Here is a 25,995-nt window from a genome sequence, read left to right as displayed (position 1 = left end):
TCCCTCCTTGTCTTTCCTCCTCCTCCCTTGGAAACCAATCTCTCTTGTTGTTTTCAGGTGTTTTTGTCGTGTCAATCTTTTTTGCCAAGTGTTGTTAACCATTCGCCATCAAAAAAGGACTCTCAAAAATCGTTTCTCTTTTCATCACCCTTTGGGTTTTGCCTTTGTCAGCCGATCCAAACAAGTAAAGTTTCAAACCTGTTTGTTTGACACATGTGCTCTTCTTGGTCGACAAAACCCAGCCAGCTTTTGTCTGCTTTTGTCTTGTCCACTGCCACCTGCGGACTGCCACCTGCCGAACATGCAAAAGCAACATTTTGCCCAACATGACAACAAACGGCCCAAAATGCAACAAACGGCGATTCCAATATCCCATTTCAACACGGGTATTGGTTTCAATATTTGTCCTAAGTGTTTGAGTGTTTGAGGAAATGGCTACGGATTTCATCATTCCCCTCCCTTGGAGCCCCTTGGTAAAACAAGGAAAGTTTCCCGGAAAGCTCCGAAAGTCAGTCACACGTGAGAGATGGTGGTTCAATCCGGATTCAACCGTCCGTTTGCTTCGCTCGACTGATGAACACTTTCGACATTTTCATCAAAGGTAAATTGAGGAACTTCAAACAAATTGGCACACACCTCAAACCAACAGCAACGACTTACTAGTTTTTACTAGAGTACGGCATTCAGGAGCTTTTATTTCATGTGTGTAAATTGACTGCTTTGATGACCTGTTTCAATATCGCTTAAAGACATTAGTTTGTGGACGGACCATCAACGGGACGTGCATGAACAATGGATGAATTTGTTTGAACACGACAATGGCTGCCCTCGTTTTTGCAACAATCTTGCCATGTACTTGATCGTGATTGCTCGTTACATGCACTTTTGGACACCTTGAAAGTGTAGAGTCTCGATCAGGGCATTCCTACATTTCCATCCAACAGTGAATCCACTGACACGAGGAGTTTCGTTCTATCGCATGAACTTGGTCACATGACATATCGTTACGTTGAGCGGGATAACTTGACGCAATAAAGCCGCCAGACAAGTCCTTGCGCTCAGCAAAGCACACAAAGTGAAGAAGATTTGGAAATCGCGCATGCCCATGTTATCGTACAGCATAAAACCTCATTTACATCCGCGCGTTCTGTCAATCACCCTTGTTCATCCGGCCACCGTATGTATGCGTCTAAATCCAGATCCGCGCCTTGCTCAGTAGCCATCTCGTACCCTCCATGTCGGACGATGGAAACATCAAGCGAGCCACTAGGGTACACTAAAGGCGACTTCAGGGACGCGATTTGATCTCGTACACGCGGTCCTTTTTCTAAATATTCATCTTCTTCATCATCTCCTTGATTACCAGGGTCGTCGTCGACATCGTCGTCTTCTCTGGAGTGGACAGAAATCTTTGATATCAGTGATGTCACGTCGTCTATACTGTGGAAAACATGATTCATAGATGGATCATGTATGCGTGGAGATGCGTGTGAAGTGGGCGTTTGGCGATTTGATCGTTTTCTGCGCCTTCTGTGGTGTGCCTTTTGTGGAGGTATTGTGCAGGTATGGACGTCTTCGCAGCTAGTGTAAGATGCACTTGTTTGGTACAGGCGATTATGACGGGGATGATGCTGTTCATGTATTGCCGGTCTTCCCATAAATGGCCCTTCATCACGCAACGGTCTAATGAAACCACGGTGACTGGGAAGTTTGCCCCGGTCGTTTGCCTCCGAGCCCGATTTTTCATCATCCGCAGTGACCTCTGCGCACGAACTTGCCGTCCCCGTGTCATTGCATGCTCTGATCTCCAGAAAGTCATTCTCATAAAGTACGTGCATGTCTTGAGGCTCTTGAGTCTGTCCCGTACTTGTGAGCCATGAATCAAGAATCGGATTAAAGAGGGTTTGGTCCATTTCTTCCATTTCTGCCGGAATCATCGTATCCACTAGCGCATCAAAGTCACTCATAGGTGTTGATACGTATTCATAGCTGTCTTCATTACTCAACCACAGCACATCCACCTGGTCACCCACTGGGATATTGGATATGTTCGGGAGTAGCGGCCCTCTACCGGAAGTTAAAGCCGCACGATCTGTCGCCACCTGCAATCTCATAAACATGTCGGTAATGTCCTCTACGCCTCTCGCACCCATTTCCCCTGCTGAGATCTCTGGTATTTCTGCTGTAACCGGTCCTTGCTGCCCAACCCGACGAGCGCGTTTTGTGAGTTTCTGCACTCTTCGCGTGTGGCCAAATCCAGATCTACTCGATCTTTGCAAATCCCTATGGAGTAAACCCGTTTGATCATGGCCAGCCGTGTTTGGTTCAAGTCTGAGGGCGAAAGGCGGAGTGGAGGCACCAGTTCTAGCATGCATATGAGGCGGCTGTGGTGGCGGGCATGTAAAGTCAAATGTTTTCAGAAAGGGAACCATAGATCGATCTGATGTGTTGGAGTGCGTAGAAACCGCTCCGGTAGTGATATGTACAGAATGTCGGTCTGCCGTGGCAGGTGAGTTCATGCGTAGTGGAAAGGGAGGAGTTGTCCATCCAGGTGGAGCCTGTTTCACAATAACAGGACTAGGAGCGGCGCATGTGAAGCTAAAAGTGTCCAGAGACGGTACGCAGGGCGCTCGCATAGCTGTCTTGTCTGCCATGTCTGTTTGTCGCTGGGCATTGGCAGGTTGAACCATAGGGAGGAAAACCCAAGCACCGAGCCCAAGGCCAACGTACTCCCATTACGTTTCCGCTGTGCCACGGTTGCGGATGGCAACAAGACCAATGTTGAATGATTACGTAACGGCTGCGCATTTGCTGGGCTTTCACGTCCTTCCAGCTATCGTCCGTCAAACCATGCAGACCATCGCTGTTTGTCTTTTGACTTTTGTGTTCATTTGGACAGCTTTTGCTTCCTCGTCTGAGAACTTGAAACCACACCATACCCTGGATGAATGGCTTGATAGGCAGTATGCATTTTCGGTTGACCATTTACTGGACAATGTCCACCCAGTCGGAACAAGTGCCGGCGTCGTGATAGCTTCACCGAGTCAAAGCCACCCAGACTATTATTATCATTGGGTAAGGGACAGCGCTCTGGTAATGAGCGTCGTGGAGCGGTTATATGAGCGGGCGTCACCTGGATCGCCAGAAAGCAAACGATATGAACATTTACTGTGGAACTATGCAACATTTTCAAGAATGAACCAGCTGCAAAAGACAAAATCTGGTTTTGGAGAGCCAAAATTTCATGTGGTATGTGTAGCTGAAAAGTTTCTGGTTCTTTATTCATTGCTTTGCTTAGAAACCGTTGCAAAACTCTATGTTAGAACGGTTCCCCTTTCAATGGAAACTGGGGACGACCGCAGAACGATGGACCAGCCCTTCGCGCATCAACATTGATTCGCTTTGCAAATGCGTACCTAGATCGGGGAGGCTCCATCGAAGCCGTAAAAAAACTGTTGTATGACAGCAGATACCCTACCCAAACAGTCATCAAAGCTGATCTCGAGTTCACTTCCTCTGCCTGGCGAGACAAGTGCTTTGATCTCTGGGAAGAAGTATATGGGCACCATTTCTATACGAGGATGGTTCAGTACGCCGCTCTTCAATCCGGTGCGCAATTTGCAAAACGAATGAAGGATGTAGGTGCCGCGGACTGGTACAAACTTCAGAGCATGAAGCTGAAGCAAATCGTGACAACACATTGGGATCCAGTTTCCGGATACATGCAAGAGACACTGGATCAAAGTGGCGGTTTGCCGGACAAGATCCTAAACCTGGATACTGCCACAATTCTCGCCGCCCTCCACACGGTTGACCAGACGTCGCCATACCGACCCTTCAGCCAGGAAATTCTTCTCACCGCACAAGAGCTCGTTTCTCGCATGGCTCCCTTGTATCCTATCAACGGAAATTCCAATTTAACCCTTGCACCTGCCATTGGTAGATATTGTGAAGACACATACGATGGATATGGCCGTTCAGAAGGCAATCCTTGGATTCTGACAACCGCGGCGATCGCCGAAACTCTTTACCATACTGCATCACACCTCCTTGAGGACACTACTATACCATCGTCGCTTAAACATTCGTATCTGCACTTGGCACAGAATGTAACTGATACAGGCGACCACTTTCTAAACCGCGTGCGGCTTCACACACCCACCAGCGGCTCACTCTCTGAACAGGTGAACAAAAACACCGGGTTTATGCAGGGTGCACCCCACTTGACTTGGAGTTATGCTAGTATCATTACAGCAACATGGGCTCGCGAAAAGGCTCTACGCAAGTTGAAGGAGTGGAAAGATGATAGGCCGGTAGACGTACCTGCACAACATTACGATAGAGTTTTTCAGATTCCTATATTTAGAGTCCAGGTTTAGTTCTATGCCATATTGTTTTTTCGAATCTTTAAAAAGAAAATTTGGAAAGAGTAGGAAATATATATTACACAACCCTATACCGCTTCCCGTCGCTTCCCTCCAAAGACTCTGCCTCCAATCTCTGTAAATGAAGCATGGCAACAAAAACTGCTTTACACTTCCCCGCATCTTTTGTAACAGCTTGCAAAGTCAGATATCATATCCAAACAAAATGCCTAGAGATATCATACCTATTGATGTGACATCCATCAGCTCCTCGATCGTTATAACGTCTTCACCTTCTTGATCTTCTCCCATGAATCGCTTATCTGAGGAAAAAGATTAACAAACAAATCCACCACATCCTTGTCGGGCGGGATATGCAGGACGCACCTGTTAGGATTTCATTTATCTCTTTATACGCGGCGGAACAAGTCATTCATATGTCGGAAAGATCCTCAAAGTGTTTATCTGTTCATTTCCATACCAGTTATCATATCATTCAAAAACTATACGCAAGAAACCAAACAAGTTTAGTCGTTGCGTTAACATGATGGGGGAACGGGCCTTGTCGCACCTCCAATGTCATCTGGGCTTTCAAGTACTGGGGCAATGCCTCATAGTCCTCACGCTCGGCCAGCGCAATAAGAGCATTGAACATGGAATTTGGATCCGATTTTCTCGGTTTGCGCGGTGACTGGTTCCAAGTTGCGGGATGATAATCTGGGATAGGAATAGCAGGAGAGTCGATCGATTCTCTTCCTCTAAACAAAAGGATAAATATTCGCGTGTCAAGGTGCGTGTGGCCTCCAATTATACTACAAACATTGGATGTGAATGGAAAGAGAGACCTTCTGACGAGGGCGTATCCGTCACTCCTGTATGGTAGAAAGTTACATCTGCATCATCAAAAGTCTGTCATTGACGTCCGTTACCAACCTTCCAAAAGACCTAGACTCAAGGACGAAAGCCCAAAGTCTTCCAAAGTCGCAAGTGGGCTATCTGGGGGACTTGTTGCAGCGGAACGGGCAGGTTTTTTAGTGCCTGTTTGTCCAGAAGCGCGAGGCGTCGTCGGAATCGCCATGGTAATGGGTATTTGTGGTGACGAAGGAGGTTCAACTTCTTCTTCCGACTGGTGACCATCTGGTAGCAAGGGTGGCGGATGTGATATCGAGGGTACAGGTGGCTCCGCAGGTCTGGCTATAGGTTGAAGTTGTGCTTCGCGATATCCTCCTGCCGAGGTCGACAATCCCGGTTTTACGGTACAGTCCTACCCAAACCAAACTTAACTCCAATGCTCACCTTGCTCCTCATATCCGTATTCTTTCAAAAATTCCATAACCTTTGTGCATTGTCGTTGCATTTGCAGCACAGCATCGCCCGCTGCGTCCACCAATTCCTCCGCAGAAGGCCGCCGCCCTGTTTTTCCTCCAGTATCTTTCTCCATAGCCTCAACTGCCTTGGCAATTACGTCGCATCGCTGTTGGTTCTTCGCAATAAAGGAGCTGTGGAGAGCTGCGTTGGGAGTGGACGTCGGCAGAGAAAGAGTGGCTCTAGGGTTACAAGTCCCATTAGCAATCTCGCCGTAATGTGCAGATACTACAGGTGCTTACACGAGGTCCTGAAGGTCCTTGTCAAGGCGCTTTGAGCACGCCAGCAGTGTATCGAGATATGCAAAATCCATGACGAAGAGATCTCCAGATCTTCAATGGTTCACACAAGATGATGTCCGGAGGAGGTGGAAACGATCGACGCGTTTCCCAACGGTTTTTGCAACATTCCATTCAATTAACATGGAAATGCTGGTGAATGGACAGCAGTAATGAACACTTGACACGACAATACTGGGCAGCTTGCTAAGATAATTCTGCAAGTTGAATATCTGGGAACCCGGAACTCCATCATTTCATTCCTCCCATTACGGCCGTGTTCATTCCTTCAGAGGCAACCCAGTCTGTCATGCAACGGGACTAGGGTTGCGTTGAAGCAACCAAGCGCAATTGTAATAGAGATCCCGAATACATTTTTGGCATCTGAATAGTGTTTGTTTCCTGCGACAGGGTGGTTGTTGTGAACGCAGCGGCATCCACCTCCCTATCAACGTCACTGCATTTTGATACATTCGCATCATGGCTCATCTGTACACACCGCAAGAAGAGGATCGCCTCCGCGCAATCCTCACAACCCTGCCCAAACTCAATCCGGTCTGGTAAAACCACACTTATCACGATTGTGAACTTTCAAAGTCAGCTAACGGCAAAAGTCAACAGAGTATCGCAGATCCAGCGCGCCACGAGAAGCTCCTCTCATTCTTGCAGTCCCAAGTGAGAAACAAAGACTGCGTCGAGTGGATGGTCTGGAAGGTAGATGCATTGGATGCTGTTCAGGTTTGTACATTTCTATTGCATAGTGGAACGCTTGTTTGTCGGGGTGTTTAACTGTTTGATGGATAGAATAGTCTTTCGCATTCAGATTACCGAGTACCATCGCTTTCCCTTCGCTTTCTAGGTAAGGTTGTGATGGACTTACTTATTATCACATCCAGGTAGTAAGACTTTTATACAGGACTATTGATCGCCGCAGATCCACCGCTCTTTAACCACATCTACGCCAACTATCTCCCGACGCTGAATTTCTTGATCGATACTTTGGATTCAGAATGCCCACCTCAGCTATTATATGGATGCCTGGAGGCAGTGAGAATGGCATTATCAAGTGATGCAGCAGCGCAATGGTAGGAGTGTGCGTTTCTGCTACGCTTCTGCGGTTTATTAGGGCATTTGAATTCAACCGACAACTCCAGGCTCCTTGACACTGGCAGATTCCCAAACATACTTTACCGTGCACTGACATCACCCAGCCTCTACGTACGTCAAACACTTGCTGTAGTTGGAGCATTTCATATTCTGATGATTTTCATAGGTAGTTACTGCAGCCTGCAAGCTACTGGTCACCATCATCAACCACCCTGATCCAATCCCCAAAGGCCCAACTCCGTACCATCACCTGCTTGCAAATCTCATTATCACTGGACATTTGTACCGTGTACTGCAAGCCTGGTTGCAGCCGACCGCGGGCGGAAGCGAAAAGCTGGCCGCTGTCGAAGTCGTATTTTGGTTATGCGGTTCAAAAAGCGAAAAAGCTTATGCAGCACTGAGTGATGGGGAGCTTGTCAAGACTGGCTGCGGCCTACTCACTGATGATGATCGAATAATGAGGAACAGAGTGTTGGATGCTTTAAAAACGGTTTTTGTGTGGGCTCCTGATCCGTATCGGTTGCTTTGCGGTACAATCGAACGCGCTGGCATCGGAGCGAGCGCGACAAAAGCCTTTGAGCTTTTCTGCCAGATCATGAGCGGCACATTGACATCCCAGGAGCACCTCAAGTTTCACCATATTCCGACACTGTTGGATGCACTGGAGATTTTGGCTGTCCTTGCTGATCGGGCTGACGATTCTCAACTACGTGAATGGATAGAGGAAGTGTTGATGACGACTTTCTGGCGGTTGCAGGAAAGGGCAGATAAATTCAACGACGTTCGGCAGTTACCCTGGGAAAAAGGAGAAGAAAACTTTGGGAGATCTATAATTCAACAGGTGAATGGGACACCTTAATCAATGAAGTTGTTGATGATAGCATACGCTTACTTTGCTGGTCCATTTAGATAGAGTCGTCCATAAATTCGGTATCCCCACATCAGAAAAACATTCGAAAGCTTAGCGTTTTGTGCAGCCTTTTTGGGGCCTTGGAAAATATTCTGAATAGTAGTCGTCTTGTGGTCAGTTGCAGAGAACTGTGACACTTTATGCGCATGCTGGCATTGATGTGGCATTAATTTGGCAGCATCCGAGCAATCTACGCGCGATAACCCTCGAAGCCCTTTCGTATACTCCTTATCAAGAGCATAACCCACTTGCTCGAGCGGTGCTCTGCAGTTTGAAAACTATTCTAAAAAGGGATAATGACTGCGAATGGAGCGTGGTAGGTCAAGACGATCCGCCTTGGATGATCAACTCAAGTTTATTTTTGACTGACATTCAATTTCACTAGGTCGTTGAATGCCTATTATCATGTCTCAATAATCCTGCCGTAAGACCCCAAAATATCAAACTTGGCTTGGATATAACCAAATGGATCATTGACGACGCTGATCGAAGCAAACGAGTTCTGTCCACACTCCCAACGCGCATCAGTCAAACACTTACAAAACTCCTCGCCGACACTCGCTGGGACGTACGCGATAGCGCCCTAGAATTCATGGGATCACTTTTTGAATGGGACCATGATTCTGTTTCAAAGCCTTGCCTCGATTTCGCTCTCACGCATCATCTGGTACAATTGATCTTTGACGGGATGGACGATGTTGATGTCTATGTGCGGTGTACATGCCTCGGAGCCCTAAGGCGCATCAGCGAGAACCCTCGTGGACATGTATACCTAGAGACTCATTCCCTCCTTCATTCCCTCCTTACAAAATTGTTGACAAATTCTCTCCAGGACACGGAATCTCTTGTCCGACGAGCTTCTGTTGATGTAGTCGTGTACCTCATCACAGAGAAGCAAGCCGATAAGATTTTATTTCAGATTGAACACTCGTTACTGGATGCAAAAACCATACGACAAGTTATGGAAGATATGGATGCTGAAGTTCGTGCCTTGGGTGTACGGCTATTGGAAGCGATCTGGGATGCGGGATTTGAAGCAAGTCCCGAGGAAGACGACCGATGGTTTTTTGAGATTGGTGGTGATACCTTGTGTCTGGCAGGTGTCGAGGATGCATCGAGGGTGGTGCGGAAGGAAATGTACCGGTTTCTGTCCAAAGTAGTAGCGATGGAGTGTACAACGGATGAGATGGAAGAAACGGGCCATAAGAGGGGCAGGGCAAGTCGTGGGAGAGTTGAGGAGTTTGTAAAGCGAGTCAAACGGGACGTGGATATGAACAGGCTAGGAGAATCATGTGTCGCTGAGCATATTTATCAGGAAGTATTGGATGTGGATGAAAGCGTTCTGCAGGAAGGAATGGAAACTGGGGAGGGGAATAATGTATTGGAATGTTACGATTGTTGATGTGCATGTTTTATATTTACGTAGATTTATTGCATTTCATTTGTGAGAACAAAAGTTTGTCTCCTTGCATCTACTCCACCGTCTTTTCTTTGCAAAAGTAAATATCGTCAATTCATTCACCATCAGATTCTATAATACACCCAAACTCCCAACCTATTCTACCGTCAGCCTCAATTTTACACCCATCCCAACCAACTCGCTTACCAAGTACCTAAACACAAACGGAACTGCAACAACTTCCACCTTGTCACCATTCCCACAAATGGTGCAAACGGCCTTGCCACTGCTGACCGACGTGCCTACATCCTTTGCACCCTGGCCCATCAACCCAACGCCTACCAAACTACCACATCCACCACAAACCCAACTCTGACTGTAATCAGAGCAATTCATGAGTCGATCTTGGAGGAGGAAGGATACACCATGGGCTAGGAGAGAGTCGCGTTCCATCTCTCCGAAACGGATACCTCCGGCTCGCTTACGGCCCTTGATGGGTTGCTGTGTGACGTTATGGACGGGACCGGTTGTTCGAACTTGGTACTTGTCAGAAACCATGTGTCTGAGCCGTTGGTAGTAGACAACCTGATTCGGAAATCAAATAGATGAGAAAAAAGCTTTGCAGAATTGATCAACATCCAATACGAAACTTACCCCTATGTAAATATCCGCTTTAAACTCTCCACCGGTGATACCGCTATACATGGCCTCATTCCCATGATAATTAAACCCAGCATCCTTCAACTCCTCCCCAAAGTAGTCTGCGGCACACTCTCCAGCACCCTCCAAAAACGTCCAAGGTGTCGCATCTTGTGACCGACCATGCAACGCTCCACTCTTGCCCGCCAACGACTCGACAAACATTCCAATCGTCATTCGAGAGGGGAACGCGTGCGGGTTGATAATCACGTCTGGAATAATACCTGTTTCGCTGAACGGCATGTCGACTGCCGGCCATTTTTGTGAAATGACACCTTTTTGTCCGTGACGGGAGGAAAACTTGTCCCCAATGATAGGTGGACGGGGGATACGGAGTTTGATGTGAATCTTTTGGAGTTCTTGGTCACCTGAATCCGTCCCGATGAGTCGGACCTCATCTATGTATGCATCTTCCATGCCCTTGTAGGGCATGACAGTCACTTTGCCAGTAACGTCATCAACATAGGCATAAAGCGGATCTCCTTGGGTCAATCGTCGTCCAATGATGGGTAGACCATCCAAATCCAAAAACTCCATTACACCCTTCATAATTTTTGGGGGCAACCGTGCAACAGAGTCTGTTGCCCAGAGCCCGAAATGATGGGAAATAGGCTCGCCTTTTCGTCGCTTCTCAGACAAGTCGATAAACTCGCTTTTGTAAACGGTTCCGTATCCGTATCCTCGCTCATGAGCGGACTTGTTTAGAATGGAAGCATCTTCCATGTCATAACCAGTGTAAGATATAACCGCGACAACGGCGTTCATTCCGTTGGGGTAGTTATCCAGACCATACTCGTCATGTAGCTTGGGTCGTACGACAGGAGTTTGTCCCGTTTGCAGACGGTAGAGTTTGTTGTCGGTTCGGTGCGGTAGATTATGAGCGGGTGTTCCCATAGATTGTTTACCCATCTGATCAAATACAAATTAACACAAAATCTGAAAAAATACCCTAATGCTACGAACATACCTGACACTGATACATGTTTCGTGGACTTTGATTATGATCGGAAAATGGCGTCAAGTTCGCAACAACACTCAACACATTCGTTGGCGTAAATTCGATATGTGTTGTAATACCGGGAACAACATCTTCTTTCAAACATGCAATATCCATGTACACTTGTTCAAAAGGTCCCACCATATCAGTGCCACCTGTGGCAAGGTATTTTACAGGTCGCATCATGCGCGCTGGTGTAGAGAAGAGGAACAGGCCAGGGTATTGTCCGCCTCGACTTGGAGGAACGTAGCCGATTTCCAAATCGAGGGGCACCGGTTTGGACCCTGTCACCTTCCATTGTCGGAGACGTCTGGCGACTTGTTCGGCTAACCGCGCGCTACACCATCCAATGACTTTTCCATCGAGCTGAACGGAAACGGTCATGTATTGTCTCCGTCCCACTTCCACCACCGGGTCCATCGAATCCAACTCATCTTCCGCCTCCTCTCCTTCGTCTTCATCGAGGTCCATAGCATTATCGTCATCAGGGACATCTTCCGCCTCTGTGCGGATCGTCCGCGCGCCCATTCCGCCCATCTGACCAACACCAAGAGAAGCAACCAGCCCCGGAATTTTGTTAACATCCACCTTATCTACAATAATTCGACATGTATGACTCAAATGATTCAAAAGACCACAAGGAGATCCATCGGGCGTATGGACAGGACACAAGAAACCCCACGACTCGGGTAAAAGCTTTCGAACAGTAGTTGTCTTGAGTTCCGCAAAGAAAGAACCACGATGGACAGATCGGAAATGTGAGATATATCGGTAAAAGTTGAGCTTTTCAGCAACGATGGTGTATCCAGATGTTTGCTGCAAATCCAATCCTGTATTGCTGACCAGATTTCCAGTCGCTAGGAAATATTCCATCTTCCGACCGATGTCGGCGGATCCTCCCGTTTTTTGAAACACCTTGCTCAAATACTTTTTGTCAAAAAAGTCTACAGATGCAGGCATCCTTCTCAAATCCTGCTGGATCTGTGCCTTGATCGCACTCAACCAATCCCCCATCTTCTCTTTCATAATTCCAAGATAGAGGTGTCCAGGCAAAAGAATCTCCTGATGTTGAGGTGAATCCGGATTATCGGGTGCGCATTCTCCTGCTACCAGAGCATACAGTTTTTGCATCATAAAGATCAGCATGTCAAACTTTTCTCGGCTATCTTCAAGGTGGACCAGCACGACCCGTTTCAAAAACTCCTCTCCGACCTGCTCTTCAAACATATCCTCGGGGGAGTCCATCATCACGGCGAATTTGCTGCCGAGGTACGACAGACACTGTTTTCGAGTATGAACAGCATAGCGACGGAAAGATCTTAGCAAAAGCTCCACACGATCCGTCAAAAATGTGTTGTTCGCCTGTCCCATTGTCAGCCGCTCAAACAACTCTCTATCACTCGCTTCCGCCAAAGCACGCAAAACCAGTAACACAGGAACCATATACTCGTTCTTTCTGTACGAGAATCGTAATGTCACAGCACCATCTGTACAGTAATGCAATGTCACAGTCTGCGATGACTGATCTGGTCGCACACATCGCATAGCCACACCGTACTGAGAATATGTCGGTCCACGATTCGTGTACGATGATCGAATAATGGCAGTAGGATGGTTACGTCTCGGGACAATCAACAAACGAATCAACCTCTCAATCCCGTTTGAGATAAAGTATCCTCCAAATTCGTCGGGATCCTCATGGTGTTTGATCAGGTCTCGTGGGGCTTTTCCATCCAGATTACAACGGGTGGACCGAACCATGACGGGGAGTTTTCCAAGAGATTTCATCTCAAACTGGATGGGCCCTCCGTTCACACGCCAGTTTAAGCGAACTTGCATGAGTGCTTTGTAGGATATGCCACGTTCTCGACATTCAGAAGGGAAGAGCTGGTTGGAGACAGCTCCACGAGAGTTTTCAATGGAAGGTTTACCAACATTTACATTCGTCAACCATACTGAATCAATCATCAGTCAGGGCACACAGTATCGGAACCTATAATATGCAAAGCACTTACGTTCTAGCTTGTTTCTCCCTCCAAGGCCGCCTCCTGTCTTCCCATCAAAAACCACTCTTCTGCCAATATCGCCCACAGCAGTCTCCAATAGCCCCGCACCAACTCCCCCATATGCAAACAAGCTATTAAAGGATTCGACGTGTGGGGCAGATAGCTTGGCAAGGCGTGGGTAGTGTGGTCGGGTTTTAGAGGGCAAGATAGACTCTTTTTGCCGGTCCAAGGTACGGAATGTACTGGTATCCCGTTTGGGAGCTTTCGTTGCAGACGGTGCCATTATCAACGAAAAAGTTGGGATGTTGGCTGAGGGAACTGGCGTGATAGAGCGGGTAGTCACAGACCCTTCAATGAGAAAATATACACCCCTCCTTGCCCAATATCGTCGTCGTTGTCGTCGTCGCTGAGACCAATGCCCCCACGCCAAACGGACCTTGAACGAAAAACACAAAAGCTTCAAGCAACTTGCAAGATCGGAAAACACGTGACTCATTCAAACCAAAAAAATTGACAGACAAGCGATTGGCCAATTCGGTCAACGTCATGCCCGCGCCACGCAGCTAACGTAAGATCCATGAGCGATCAGCCTTCACCAAACTCCCAATTTAACATACATGCTCCAACTTGGCACTCCCACCAACTTTAATTCCCAAATCTACCACCAGAGTCCTATAAAACAACTCCATCATCTGCTGAAAGCACACCGAGGTCAATGCCGCATCATATCGACCCTTGGACGACGTATCCCGAATGAATGCGTGTTGCGCCTGGAATTCACACCAGCTCACTGTGACGTTTGCGTCTTCGAGGGTGCCTCGGATAAGGTCTCGGCCGGCACGTGGGACATGCGTGTCCTGTCAAAGCAAGTAAGACTCGAGATCCATAGCGCACTCTTTACATGTTAGAACATACTTGTTTTCCAAAAATCATGAGCAGTTCAGCGTGGCCCAAATCTCCTGCTTTCACACGTTGTAACGAGTCGTCTTGCTTGCCTTGGCCAAGCGAGTGGCTATGAATGTCCGTAGGAAAGAAGCATACAGCTGACGATACGCGTGAATCAAATGCAGTCTGGACGGCTGCAAGTCAGTTCATGACGGGATGCGTACGCGAGGCACTCCATGCCCATGCATTCAGCTCACCCTGAAGGCTAAATGCCCGCCCAAACACATTCCTGTACTCCCCACCCTCCCAGTACATCTTTCTAAACCAAGTAGCCAATCGACAACTACTCGCGAATCCTCATCGTACGCAGCCAAGGTTTTGGTAACCTTGAGTTCGTTCCCTCTATCTGTGCCCTTTTCATCATAAGCTAATGGCTCGGGTCCTTCAAATTCATGGTAGACGCTTGGGCAAGCGACAATGTAGCCTTGAGATGCGATTTGGGACGCTAAGCGTGACACTGGCCCCGTTACTTGGTATATCTCGCTCCAACAGACAATGGCAGGGAATCTCGCCTTTGGATACTGTGGAAGGTTCGGCTCAGTCACAAATACACGGATGGGGGTGGTTGATGTCGCAAGGTCGACATGGGACGTTTTGATGAGCATGGCTTTTGGCCGTTCGAAATGGAAGCGTCTGTTGGGTGGAACAACTCTACGGATGGCACAGTCATTGTGCTTAATCCAAAACAAGTAAAATGACTATGGCGCAGCACAAGTCAGGTCCGCCCGAAGTGTTCTGCTGCTTGGAAAACTCAGCTTTTTTGGCATGCCCAATTCTTTCTTCCTCCCCGTCCAGGGCGAGAGCGATCAAGCGCATCATGCAACCCCTAGACGACCAAGACTTTATTGCAAACTTTTTATTGGAAGTCCAGCAAGAAGCCGAAAATGCATCTGCTGAGCTTCAAGCGCACCCGACGTACTCCCCAGCTGTCATTCAAGCAGAATATCAAACTGCACCCTACACACTACCGACAACACAACTCTACACACATACACTAGACGTTTCCAGTGTTCCAGATCCATTCTGGGAAGCCACATTTCCTGACTGGACAGCCGCAGCACTCCAAACTGTACCGCCCCAGACCTTTTCCTTCCCTCAGACACTCCAACTTGTCCCGCCCTTTACTCCACCCACGCCACTCACTCCCTCTGTCCCATCACAACGACAAGAATCAAAGCAAAAGCAATTGACGCCACCGCCTGTACCATGTCCACCTCGCAAAAGAGAAGCCAGACGAAAGAAAACGGTCGAACAACCTGGGATATGTCTGGAGTGCGGGAACACGTTGGCGCTCTTCAATATCCGAGGAGACACAACATTACTAGATTCAGGGCTTGTGATTGAGATTCTGTGTGCTCAGTGCGCCGGTGCAAATGCGAGTCATGGCGGACCTACGATGAACCGATCTTTATATCCAAGCATTGGTAGAAAGCGCGGACGGAGCCAAATGGTTGATTGTGAGATTTGCAAGGAAATGTTGGGGTGTGGACGTGTGCGGACGCTGGCAGATGATGAAGTGGAGTTGGAGATTACGGTAGAGGCAGTCTGTCTCAACTGTAAGGGAAAGTATGGATTCTGTGGAAGTTGTGGAGGTGGTGGAAAGGTGGGGCCTTGAATGACTTCTTTTGCGAATGAATGCATGACCCTCATGACAGGCATTCATAGTATCGGACGGGGAAATATCGACCGATTGAACTCTTCCCGAAAAATCGCAAAACATGTCTGTTATCCCATGTTCGCGTCGGGAATGCGAGACTTCACTACCAAGTCTATACGGGAGCGGATTTGCCACTGGATCAACTTGAGCTTTTGTCAGAAGTCTATCATGATGCTTTTCTAGCCTTGTATGCCACTCCCAAAGGTGAGATTTATAGGCATTTATTGGCTTTGAACACCAAAAATTGAACCTTTTGGATGTATGCCATCAGTTATGCACGAAGTTCCAGCATTCGCCACCTTTGTTGGTTTAAACAACTTTTTGCGAGCTGCCTGGTCAGACGCCCTCGCCGATATTCTGCGCCCAGCTACACCGACAAGCACGTCGATATGGTACTGTGCGGCAGGGTGGATCATTAATCCTCCACGAAAGAAGGGAAAGAGTACGCGACATGTTCTGTTTGACAGCCAAGATACATCAAGCGAAGACTCGGGGCTCAACAGCCCACCATCAGATACTGGGACGTATGCCGCCGATCCACAAAAGTACAATGTCTGGGCAGGCAAGGCCAGCCAATCACCACAACAGCAACCACAATGCAATCCAACAGAGCGATGCTACGTGGGCGTCTGCGCTTCTGAACACCAACTGCCAACCAACTCTATCTACTTGGCGGAAGTTGGCGTCATGCAATCTGTGCAATCCCAAGGTATTGCTCAGGAACTCATCTTACGAACCTTGAATCGCATTCAAAGCGAATCGTTTACACCCATCCGCTACGTCTGGCTCTTGACGCGCCGCATCAATCTTCCTATGCAACGCTTTTCAGAAAAGTGCGGTTTCATGCTGAAAGACTTGTTTGAACGAACGTATCCCGAATGTGTGGATGATGTCCGATGGTTTGTGCGTGAAGGATATGACATGAACGAGTATATTACATATGTCGCCAAAGTGGACCAAGTACAGAGTAGAGCGCGAGGTCGACAGGCCTTTGATGGCGATGGATAAATTTCCAAAAAGTATCATATACTGTTGCTTTCATAGATGTTGTTCATCATAACTCTTTAGACTCGTTATGTATTATTACTTTGGGTATCCCCAACTCCCTCCCCCAACGTACAAAAAAATAAATTATGTGGTGTGCGGGTGTGTATATATATACAATGTACATTCTAGTGGATTTCGCTACCAATCTGTGCAGCCAGCACGACTGCACCTCCCGTCATCAGAATACGCATCGGTTTGATTGTTTGTGGTTGTGTATTTGTATTTGAGCGAGTGGAAAAGAGACGTCGCAGGATGGTTGAATTTGTCTTTGGTGCTGGCATGGCTTTATAGATGTAGATCCGGTCGTTATTTCTCGTTTGTTGTTGTGGTTTGCGTTCAGCAATATTCGTATACGATCAGCGATCCGTTGTGAAAAAGCGTCAAGCGATGCGTAGATAATGTTCCAAATGGCCAACAAAGGGCAAAATCCCTCCAAACCTCGTTTTTATATTCGCCATGAATCCAAACAAACCTCACATGCAAAAATCATCATTAAAAAAAAAAAAAGATAAAAGATCGATCATTGGATGAAAATTAAAAAAGTTTCTGGAACTGCTCATTTCCTAATCCAGCCAATCAGGAAAGAGATACATCATTCCAATCATTTTATCACGTGAACAACAGAGGCAAATCGGACATTATCGGACATGCTCCGAAATGATTTGACGACGCAAGGGTGCAACATGCTATGTTTATTCTGGCAAACGATGGCTGTTGTTCCACTTCTACACCCCATTGACACGAGATGAGTTACAACGAGCGCAAGAATCATGTAGTATTAGCAATATGTATATACAAGTGCACACAGTTTTTGCAAAAATTAAAAAAAGAAAAATATGGCCACGCCCAACAAAAGGCATATACGGTATAGTTACACGACAAGTAAAGGGCATACATCACTCAAATGCTCCCTTGAAGAACAATACCGACACCCAGCATCACAAGCGGTGCTTTCATGCCCTCGCTCTCCACAATTCCCACAACTGACAGCAGTCCGTCGGTTCCAGTTGTTGTAACCAGGGCGCTTCACACTCTCTTGGGACTCTAGACCGCGCATGCGCTGCATAAAATGCGATATCGTGTGTTGAGCGGCGCGGAGTTGCTCTTCCAGGGCGGCGCGTTCCCTTCGGAGTTGGGTATTTTCGTTCCGAAGAGAAGTGTTCTCGTCGCGGAGAGAAACCAGTTCCTGACTTGTGGGCGATGACATGCCATTGAGAGGATGGTTCATGGGAAACGCTGGAACGGAAAAGGGGAATACATTATTACCGCCCCACATTCCAGTACCAGTAAATCCGGGCGGTCCTGATGGGCGTGCTCCAGTAAGACCGCCGACAGGAACTATGACATCTCCTATCGCAGACTCTATCTGCGATAGATCCAGATCCACTTCCTCGTTCTCTTGGACGCTCATTGTCTCTTTCGGACTTGGTGAAACGTGCTCGACAGAGTTTGCTTTGACAGGAGGAACATCCTTTTCAGGTCGCAGAGCTTCTTCTTCTTTGGTAGCTTTTCCGTTGATCGGGGAAGCAACCTGCTCCAGTGAATCGCTCTCGTCTTCCTTTGGTGTGTCCGGGACGGTGCTCGCCGGTGATCCACTCGGCTCTTCAATCGGTGGTGTCACTGAATCCACATTCGCTGCCCCCGCTTCACCCGTTCCTGTCTTGGCCTTCTTTTTCTTCTTCTTCTTCTTTTTAGTATCCTCATCAACGGCATTCGCGCCCGATTCTGCAGATGCAGCAGAACCGGCGGACTTACCACCACCGCTTTTAGAGATGTAAGCTACCACTTGCGATTCCATAGCCGCCTCCATAGATTGTTTGACTACCGACCATAATACGCGGCCAATCTTTCTCCCAAGCTCTATTTGCCCACTAAAGACTCCAGTTTCATAGTATCCTTCCAATGTCTTTCGAGTAATGGCCAGTTCCTGGAGTTTGACGTCCGACTGAAGAGACGTCTTGTGCTTGAGTAGCGCCTCCTCTTCACAGCGTTCTCCTTTGACAAGAAGGCACTCCAGGACAACCAAGCAGACAACCGCGACTGATGAAAAGGGAGCCACGTCAGACACAAGAACGGTGGAAAGCATGTCCCGTTCCTTTTGCTGGTCTGCTTCCATGTTGGCTATCCGCTTTCGAAAATCGCGATTAGAGCATTTTTCGAGTCGTCCCCAAAGCGTTTTCATGGATCCTTCCAGGTACGAGTCTTTCATATCACTCAAGGCACATGTCAAGGACGCGCGGGATTTGCTTTCATTCCTCAGAAACTCATCGATATGTTCCTCTGTGCGACGCCCCAGTCCAGATATCGCCTGTCTGGCACGCTCGCATTCATTGGGATCTAAATCACTGGATTTTAAAAGGTCCGAAAGCAACGATTCATACGTCTCCACAGCACGTCGCAGTTCACTCAAAATGGGCTGTAAGACTTCCTCGGCGTACGCGTCCGCTACTATTTTGATCTGTTCAATATATTGCTCAAACAAGGCATCGGCTTCCTCTGCCAAAGCGCCCTCATCCACACCGTTCGCAGCTCCATTTTTCTTCCCACCCTTCTTTTTCCACTTTTCCGTTTTGGAATTCCAGAACTCATCAAAATTTCTCAACGCAATAGCGTACTTCCTTGAATACTCGTTGACGCGTTTGGCCAGCTCTACAGTCAATATCCGTTTCTGCTCGCACTCAACTTGTAAGAGACCGCGCAATACCTGTCGGACTGGATCCCAAGCGTCGGCTAGATCTTTTTCCAACGACGTTTTATGAGACTGTCCGTGCTTTTCAATTGATTCGTTGAGGGAGGATATGTCAAGATCAAGCTTGCTGGGTACTGGAACCGACGGAGTTAAACCAGTATCGACAGGCGTCTCAAACCAGTGCAAATGCATGACTGCTTCCTTGGGAAGTTTGTAATTGTTTGTTTTTTCCTTGACTAGCGAACGAGGTAAAGAGCACAGGGCCGCCACCGTTCGATTGCTATGTGTGGCGTTGGCAGCGAGTAGCGCAGATAGATTCTTTCCGGGATCCAGGGGACGAAATTGGCTTGATATATCCGCTGGGTCCTGTTTCGCCGCAATCCATGTTTCCACTATCTGTGCAATCTCTTCCGCGCATGTTGGTGGCTTCTTCTTTCCACCACTCGCAGTGGCTTCTCCCTGTTGAGTACCCTCTCGAGACACTGACGAGCGTATCTTGGCTCCCAGCCGAATCCGCAATTTGGCAACAGAATCTCGCATCTTGTCAGACCCAGTAGGAGATTCCGCCTCTGCCTCCGTCGTCACAGCAGATCCAGCAACATTCTGCCCAAACTGTTTTTTAAAAACAAACTGAGCCCAGTCCCTGGAAATATGAGCCGTTTCAGGATCTGTCAAAAGGTTCGTTCTCAGTTCCTTGCGAAGGGCATCCCAATCCAGGCGGATGGAGTCAATGCGTGCCGATATGTCCTTTAGTTTTTTATTGAGTGCTTTGTCGGACATTCTGCCTTGCCGACGGAGGTCGCGCTCGGTGAAAGACGATTGCAGCGTCGTCGCGAGATGCTAAAAAGCAAGCGTTTGACTCTTGGCCATTGACAGCAATTAGTACTAGTACAGTAAGCAAGTCACGTGTGAAGATCAAAATAAACAAAAACAGAGGAATATCCCACTTCACCTGTAGCGGTCGCAACAGCAAGCGATAATATATTGCAGATATAAAAGCGAAATCTCGGCTTATCCGTCGCAGTGACACCTGCTACCAACTGTCTATAATGCTAGTATACGACCATACTCAATTCATGGAGTGTACTAATAATGATACCAAAATGGTAAGCATCTATTCGATTGCAGAACAATAGTTGGCCACAATTTCCCAAACATTCTATAATCTCATACTTGAACGAAACGAAACAATTCACTTTGCTACGTTCTTATCAAATAAATATTCCTTGACCTTACACCTGCGTTGGTTTGAGAGAGGTGGAGGACGGCATAACCAAACCAGAGGTCGATTCCCCAGTGGTCGTTCTAATTTGCATCTTGATCTGCTTGACCCAATTTTGTCTTTCGGTTGACGATCGTGTTTGCACACGGAAGGAATGTCCATGGTTGTCGTGTAGTTTAAAGCACTCGCGGTCACCTTCAAAATCATCACAGAATGTATCCTTGAGTTCCATGGCAATCATGTCCTGATAGGATATAATTGTTAATCCTGACAAGTTGGCGAGGACAAACGGTAAAAATGTGGATAACAGACCTTGCCAATTTTCAATAGGATATATGGAAAAACACCATCCGTGTGGAGAATGATTGTCGCCGGCTCCCATTTGTTGACCCATTTGCTAAGGTTGATGACGCTAAAGTCCTGAGATACTGCCATCTGCGGTTTTTGAGGAAATTGTTTTAAATTAATCCCATACTTAACCGTTGACATGTTGAGGATATTTCGGCACTTACAAGATTGTTCCCCTGTCCTGATGTGGAGCCGTTCTGCCGATGGAGACTTCCGGTTTTATTAATGCTTCCAGTACCACTTGCATCTCCTGTCCGTTTGATCTGGTTGCCGCCAGCATATGCAACAGTGCCGTCCTTAGTTGTACCTCCGGAGAGGTTCATAACGACCACCTTTCCTAGGAGAGCACTCATACTTGTGAGGAGCATGATCAAAATGAGCTGTTGCCACGACAAGATAATGGTAAGCCGGGTTCTTGCCAGAGAGTTTTACACAAAAAGTAACGCACAATCTCACGGATCAAGAAATGGATCATGACAGTCGTCCCGGGAATGTTGTCAATAACCAGAATAAAGACGCTGCAAAGGAGCGTGGTGTATACGGAGATTCCAATGTAGGCTGACTCGCTGAATCCTGTTGTTCGATAAGTAGATATTAGCAGCGACGCTTAAATTGGGCCCAGCGTACGTCTCAAAGCCCTGTCGACTACTTACGTGCAACAACCCCGCGCGTCTTAAAGGCAAAGTAGGTGCAACATAATACCACGATCCCATTGTACGCGACCAATGCAGCTCCTATACCAGAGATGACACTTTCTCGACCATTGGTGGACCCGCATGCATACGCCATCGTGGCCTGACTATCATCGGGAGTGACGGTTGGACCGACATTGCCAAATGCTGTGTGGACAATGAGCAAGAGCTATAAGAATAGTATTGGTTTAGATGGATTGAAGACGTGTTCTGGACAAACAGGAATGTGATATGTACCACGTTGAGACTCATGATAGCTCCAACCAATTGAAGCAAGAGCGAGTCAGAGAGACGGAGGGTCTTTGCCTTGCGATTGCCGAAAATCCTGTTAAATCATGTATGATTTATTACCGAGACCTCTCCGGGAAGAACCACCCGAAAGGACCACTCACCGCCAAATACGGAACGTTTTGACAGCCAGCGGTGCCATCACAAGACCAAAAGGAATGACTTCAATCCAGTAGCTAGCGCGGCAGCTTGCGAACGTCGGCTTGCCAATTCGGAAGAATGGAGATATGTAACCCTAATGAACATTGAAGCGTTTGAAACTTTTCCGAGGTGAATACAAAAAGTGCTCAGCGAACCAAGGAGTATCCAAGCCACATGAGAGAAAGGAAGACGGGTGAGGCAGCTTTCACCGGTGCACTGTGCACATGTCGAACTAGGTAGGCACCAATGACGCAGTTCACAAGAATACCAGCCGAAAACAGTACAAGGATTGTTATCGCGGCGCCGTCCCATTTCACGTACTGCTCATTATAGACTAGAGTCGCACGATGGTATAGAGTTAACCAATAGGTTCGTTTGAAGAGAAAGTGAGATCAAACAAACTTACTGAACCCAACGGGAGGTTCCATCTTTGTGGTGCTCCAGTCCGCACCGTAGGGCACTTTCCATGGTATATCAGCAAGAGTAGGGTGGAAATTGCCGTTCTCAATATATCCAAGATCGGCTGTGTCTGCGTCTGCAATATATATGCTGATGCGTTGGCGACTATAGAATTTCCGGTTATATGCAGCCAGTCACACATCCACTGAAGAGCATAATCTTCTTACGTGATGCCGTCGCCGTTCGCATCCAATTTGAATGCACCAACTGGGGAGATAAACCCTGTGTCAGCGAAGGTGCTGGGCATTAGTGCATCTCCCGCGGTGCGGTTGACAACGTCGCCAATGGTGGTCGTTGCGTTTGGTCCAAATGTCGCCTGATGGATGCCTAGGAGAAGCACATAGGCTGACGTGTATGCCTTACTGGGTAACCAGAGATTTAGTCTTTGGAAACAGAAGAAATATACAGATCAAGACATTGACATGAACATACACAATCCCGGATATGGGTGGCTGTCCGGGCACTACGCCGGGGTATACGTTTGGATTCAATGCCATCCACTTGGTCATGAAAGCATCATTAGGCGCATAGCCAGCCATCACGTCCGTCCTTGCTGCAAGCACTCTGCAGCACATCATGAGTAGAACAGAGGTTAGCGAAAGGCACATATTATGAATACTTGGTCAGCGTAGATGCCAGGCGACATAGCGCGATAACTGGTTCATACGTACATTGTGCCACGAATGTCATAATCCACAAGGCGATCGTCAAACGCACTTCGTAAGACAGAAACGCTGGTGTCGGCACCATCTAAGCCCGTGTACAAATTGACGTTGATCCAAACATATTCTGGCCCCGTCATCCCCTTTTGCCGTGCATGTAGCATCAGTGGACCAAGACATTCCGAGTAGACAACTGCGGGAGCACAATCGATTATCTTCCTACTTGTATTGCTCGAGCTACTTGAATCTTTACCTGTCACAATAACTTTTGCGTGCAGAGCCAGTAGTTGGTCTAGAGCCCCATCAACCTATTGATCATAGAAAGGAAGCTTTAGAAATTTTGGACGTCATAGTTAAATAACATGAAGCCGTACATCCTCCTCTGTGCCGTCGTGGAAGGCTCCAATTAACCCTAGGAGAGTGATGTCCGTATGGGAGCTAAAGCGTCTACGAACTGACTCTGCAGCTGGCGTCCCAAAATCGTCCAAATTATATATCATAGCAATCTTGTTCCAACCAAAATGCTTAAGGACAAAGAAATTAAGGACAAAGAAAACAATTATAATCTTATATTCCAAAACCAAACTCGCTCATGCCGCAGATTACCTTTAGCAAGGGAATTGAGTTTTCAACTACCACCGATGAGGGAGGAAGGGTACGCCAAAAGAAGGGATAATTGGTTTTATCTGAAAGCTTTTCGCTCGCCGAATCAAACGAACTTTGGGGTATCTAGATCGGCGGAGAAATAGAAAGGAGAAGCAAAAGAGAGATCACATAAAAGATAATATGAGCATCCATCTGAAAGCCAACTTGAACATGATTTTCTACTAGCCTTTAAAACACCAGTAAGTAAGGCTTCGTAAATGGTGACCGACGAAAAAATGTCTCCCAGTAGGGCGACGATCTTCTTGTTCTGGATGAAATTCATCGTATCTAACAACGCTGGTCCTGCACCGTCTTTTGAATCTGCGTAGTGCCATTCCTAGGGGAGATGGTCTGTTAAACAAAAGGTCTGACGGCCAATAGGTAAAAGCAAACTCTCTATCATCCAACTTACTACGCATACATCTGGTAAATTCGTTTCGGTGGCCAAAAAATCTTCTGCTGCCAACCTGTATGCGGAATGAGACTGGTTGAAGTATCCCATGGTAGATGGACTAATTACTCCAATCGGTAATGTCCAATTGCACTGTCGCCCTCGCGCAACAGGTACACTGGCCAATATCCATCCTAGCAGAATCAGTAAGTTCCTCTTAATCAATGACATAACGGCTTCTGCTCTCTGAAAGTATTTGAAGAGAGTCGCTGAACAGGGTCAAAAGCGGTAGGCCACATTTTGTAGGATTTTATAATTGACGATCTATGAACATGAACTGGTAGCATTCATCAGTCCTCGAAAACTCTATAACGATTTTGCATTCAAAGTTTACCTCAATCAAGTGGATCAACTATGCGCATATCAAGATGCCTTAGGATCATATGGAATCCCAGTCATTAAAGTTGCCATTCATGTCTCATTTACCGATGCCCATATTTTGACCATTGGTCGGTGACCTCCGATCGTGAATGGCTTCAGTTGGAGCGCCACTGCTGGGTACCGAGAATGTGATATTTGTATTCCGATGACCCTGCAGAGGAAGACCGCTGGTATTTATCGACAAAATCGGCATGTGCAAAGAAATATGACACTCGTAGATTTGTGTGTGCCTCAGCAGGGTGAAGCATGGGCACGTTAAGGGAGTGGATGCCAGGTTTGGCTCGTTTGTTTACCATGGCAAGTCATTTTGGGGTACTAGTCCATAACACATGATTTTGTTATCACTATAAGGCCTTCCAGGGTTTATGTTAAGTATTCATCACTGATTCTGCTGTTTGGAAATTGCCCCTTGTCCCTTGGAAGAATGGGATGTAAACCTTAACATCTTTGCATTGTTCTTTTGGTGCCACCACCTACCGCCTAGTACCGTTCGGCTCATCAGGTCCACGGCCCTTGGTAAAGGAGAATACTTATTGTTTGTAAACCTGAATATTGCCCATGAAAAAAAGTCATTCACCAAGGTATCGATATTTGCTATATGAGCATATAGCCTATTTCCTAATATCGATCGGGACCTCTAGTGTCAGATACCCTAGCTTCTCGTATAATCTCGCTAATTACAGTTTTCCGCTGCTCATTCGAGAAACGTCTATTTTGAGCAACTGCGTCGGAGAATGTCACGACCATTTTATGGAACGCGTATTGGATCTGCCACCTTCAAACAAAAAGCATGTCATTTTAAAGCTGTTTGCGATGTGCAAATAACCACTTACAGTTCCGTAATCCAGCTATACGTTGGTTGTCGAATTCCTGACTCTCTACTCAAATCTTTTTGTAAAACTTCTTTGAACTTGAACTCCGACAATAGACGCAAATCCCGAGTGATCAGTTGCAAGGCTTTCGACAAGAAATAGGAAAACACGATTCCAACAAAGCATCCAGCGAGGACCACACCCACAACTGTTGCGATGGTTTTGCGATTACTCTGATGCAGGCCGGCAAGTATCTCGTCTTTGCTGACAAAGTAAATGATAGCCCAATGGAGATTTCTCGACCTCAATTCCTGAATTTGCACCGCGAAAGTTCCAGATGACAAGGATAGGAGGATTGAAGTACGATGCGGATTGGCGACATACTGATAAAGAGAACCATTTTGACTCCTGAAGCAAGTGCAGGTAGAATG

General features: G+C 47.2%; 7 protein-coding genes across 9 annotated transcripts; 3 read left to right on the top strand and 4 right to left on the bottom strand.

Annotated features, from left to right (window-relative positions):
* Positions 1-1,080: 1,080 nt before the first annotated feature.
* On the bottom strand, positions 1,081-2,691 carry SPPG_02239 (uncharacterized protein; the record flags this gene model as incomplete). The annotated part of the gene is made up of 1 exon (XM_016750530.1): positions 1,081-2,691. A coding segment is annotated over one exon (1,537 nt), but the record flags the coding sequence as incomplete, so codon positions are not given.
* A 150-nt stretch (positions 2,692-2,841) lies between these two features.
* Positions 2,842-4,462, top strand: SPPG_02238 (glucan 1,4-alpha-glucosidase). The gene is made up of 2 exons (XM_016750529.1): positions 2,842-3,249; positions 3,324-4,462. The coding sequence occupies exons 1-2, from the start codon at positions 2,851-2,853 to the stop codon at positions 4,377-4,379; spliced, it is 1,455 nt and encodes a 484-aa protein (XP_016611217.1). The 5' UTR covers positions 2,842-2,850; the 3' UTR covers positions 4,380-4,462.
* Positions 4,280-6,128, bottom strand: SPPG_02237 (uncharacterized protein). Its single transcript, XM_016750528.1, has 9 exons — positions 5,972-6,128; positions 5,661-5,911; positions 5,298-5,591; positions 5,185-5,236; positions 4,936-5,122; positions 4,846-4,867; positions 4,752-4,772; positions 4,610-4,687; positions 4,280-4,547 (listed from the first exon to the last, which is right to left on the bottom strand). Exons 1-9 carry the CDS (start codon positions 6,040-6,042, stop codon positions 4,444-4,446), a joined length of 1,080 nt encoding a protein of 359 aa, XP_016611216.1. The 5' UTR covers positions 6,043-6,128; the 3' UTR covers positions 4,280-4,443.
* SPPG_02236 lies at positions 6,113-9,495 on the top strand. 2 transcript variants are annotated; one of them, XM_016750527.1, is made up of 9 exons: positions 6,113-6,562; positions 6,629-6,745; positions 6,812-6,866; positions 6,924-7,092; positions 7,162-7,225; positions 7,281-7,955; positions 8,024-8,137; positions 8,203-8,340; positions 8,410-9,495. In XM_016750527.1, exons 1-9 carry the CDS (start codon positions 6,488-6,490, stop codon positions 9,424-9,426), a joined length of 2,424 nt encoding a protein of 807 aa, XP_016611215.1. In that variant the 5' UTR covers positions 6,113-6,487; the 3' UTR covers positions 9,427-9,495. The 2 variants fall into 2 exon arrangements, with proteins under 2 accessions (XP_016611215.1, XP_016611214.1); XM_016750526.1 differs by having other exon boundaries at positions 6,113-6,567.
* On the bottom strand, positions 9,429-14,690 carry SPPG_02235 (the record flags this gene model as incomplete). 2 transcript variants are annotated; one of them, XM_016750525.1, is made up of 7 exons in its annotated part: positions 14,268-14,690; positions 14,041-14,196; positions 13,562-13,982; positions 13,135-13,473; positions 11,090-13,074; positions 10,078-11,031; positions 9,580-10,008 (listed from the first exon to the last, which is right to left on the bottom strand). In XM_016750525.1, the coding sequence occupies exons 3-7, from the start codon at positions 13,671-13,673 to the stop codon at positions 9,580-9,582; spliced, it is 3,819 nt and encodes a 1,272-aa protein (XP_016611213.1). In that variant the 5' UTR covers positions 13,674-13,982; positions 14,041-14,196; positions 14,268-14,690. The 2 variants fall into 2 exon arrangements, with proteins under 2 accessions (XP_016611212.1, XP_016611213.1); XM_016750524.1 differs by lacking the exons at positions 13,562-13,982; positions 14,041-14,196; positions 14,268-14,690 and having other exon boundaries at positions 9,429-10,008; positions 13,135-13,556.
* A 123-nt stretch (positions 14,691-14,813) lies between these two features.
* On the top strand, positions 14,814-16,921 carry SPPG_02234 (uncharacterized protein). The gene is made up of 3 exons (XM_016750523.1): positions 14,814-15,673; positions 15,736-15,931; positions 15,999-16,921. Exons 1-3 carry the CDS (start codon positions 14,888-14,890, stop codon positions 16,733-16,735), a joined length of 1,719 nt encoding a protein of 572 aa, XP_016611211.1. The 5' UTR covers positions 14,814-14,887; the 3' UTR covers positions 16,736-16,921.
* A 548-nt stretch (positions 16,922-17,469) lies between these two features.
* On the bottom strand, positions 17,470-23,775 carry SPPG_09004 (uncharacterized protein; the record flags this gene model as incomplete). The annotated part of the gene is made up of 15 exons (XM_016757155.1): positions 17,470-20,303; positions 20,702-20,929; positions 20,998-21,120; positions 21,198-21,413; positions 21,482-21,606; positions 21,687-21,894; positions 21,963-22,050; positions 22,118-22,248; positions 22,310-22,488; positions 22,561-22,718; positions 22,781-22,975; positions 23,046-23,177; positions 23,285-23,468; positions 23,529-23,583; positions 23,650-23,775. The coding sequence occupies 15 exons, from the start codon at positions 23,773-23,775 to the stop codon at positions 17,646-17,648; spliced, it is 4,806 nt and encodes a 1,601-aa protein (XP_016611210.1). The 3' UTR covers positions 17,470-17,645.
* Between the last annotated feature and the right edge of the window lie 2,220 nt (positions 23,776-25,995).

Source organism: Spizellomyces punctatus, assembly GCF_000182565.1.
Source record: "Spizellomyces punctatus DAOM BR117 chromosome Unknown supercont1.3, whole genome shotgun sequence".
NCBI lineage: Eukaryota > Fungi > Chytridiomycota > Chytridiomycetes > Spizellomycetales > Spizellomycetaceae > Spizellomyces > Spizellomyces punctatus.
The sequence above is the reverse complement of the archived record's forward strand: the minus strand, read 5'-3'. Positions and strand labels throughout refer to the sequence as shown.

What these genes read in the sequence shown, in the direction of transcription:
- SPPG_02237 (XM_016750528.1), bottom strand. Translation starts at nt 6,042, where the DNA reads ATGGATTTTGCATATCTCGATACACTGCTGGCGTGCTCAAAGCGCCTT. An exon ending in TCTTTCCATTCACATCCAAT is followed by an intron (nt 5,123 to 5,184) that starts GTTTGTAGTATA and finishes CCTTTTGTTTAG; the next exon opens with AGGAAGAGAATCGATCGACT. An exon ending in AAGCCCAGATGACATTGGAG is followed by an intron (nt 4,868 to 4,935) that starts GTGCGACAAGGC and finishes TCTTGCGTATAG; the next exon opens with TTTTTGAATGATATGATAAC.
- SPPG_02238 (XM_016750529.1), top strand. Translation starts at nt 2,851, where the DNA reads ATGCAGACCATCGCTGTTTGTCTTTTGACTTTTGTGTTCATTTGGACA. An exon ending in GAGAGCCAAAATTTCATGTG is followed by an intron (nt 3,250 to 3,323) that starts GTATGTGTAGCT and finishes ACTCTATGTTAG; the next exon opens with AACGGTTCCCCTTTCAATGG.
- SPPG_02236 (XM_016750527.1), top strand. Translation starts at nt 6,488, where the DNA reads ATGGCTCATCTGTACACACCGCAAGAAGAGGATCGCCTCCGCGCAATC. An exon ending in GCTTTCCCTTCGCTTTCTAG is followed by an intron (nt 6,867 to 6,923) that starts GTAAGGTTGTGA and finishes ACTTTTATACAG; the next exon opens with GACTATTGATCGCCGCAGAT. An exon ending in TGAATAGTAGTCGTCTTGTG is followed by an intron (nt 8,138 to 8,202) that starts GTCAGTTGCAGA and finishes TTAATTTGGCAG; the next exon opens with CATCCGAGCAATCTACGCGC.
- SPPG_02234 (XM_016750523.1), top strand. Translation starts at nt 14,888, where the DNA reads ATGCAACCCCTAGACGACCAAGACTTTATTGCAAACTTTTTATTGGAA. An exon ending in GTTGTGGAGGTGGTGGAAAG is followed by an intron (nt 15,674 to 15,735) that starts GTGGGGCCTTGA and finishes AGGCATTCATAG; the next exon opens with TATCGGACGGGGAAATATCG. An exon ending in CTTGTATGCCACTCCCAAAG is followed by an intron (nt 15,932 to 15,998) that starts GTGAGATTTATA and finishes GTATGCCATCAG; the next exon opens with TTATGCACGAAGTTCCAGCA.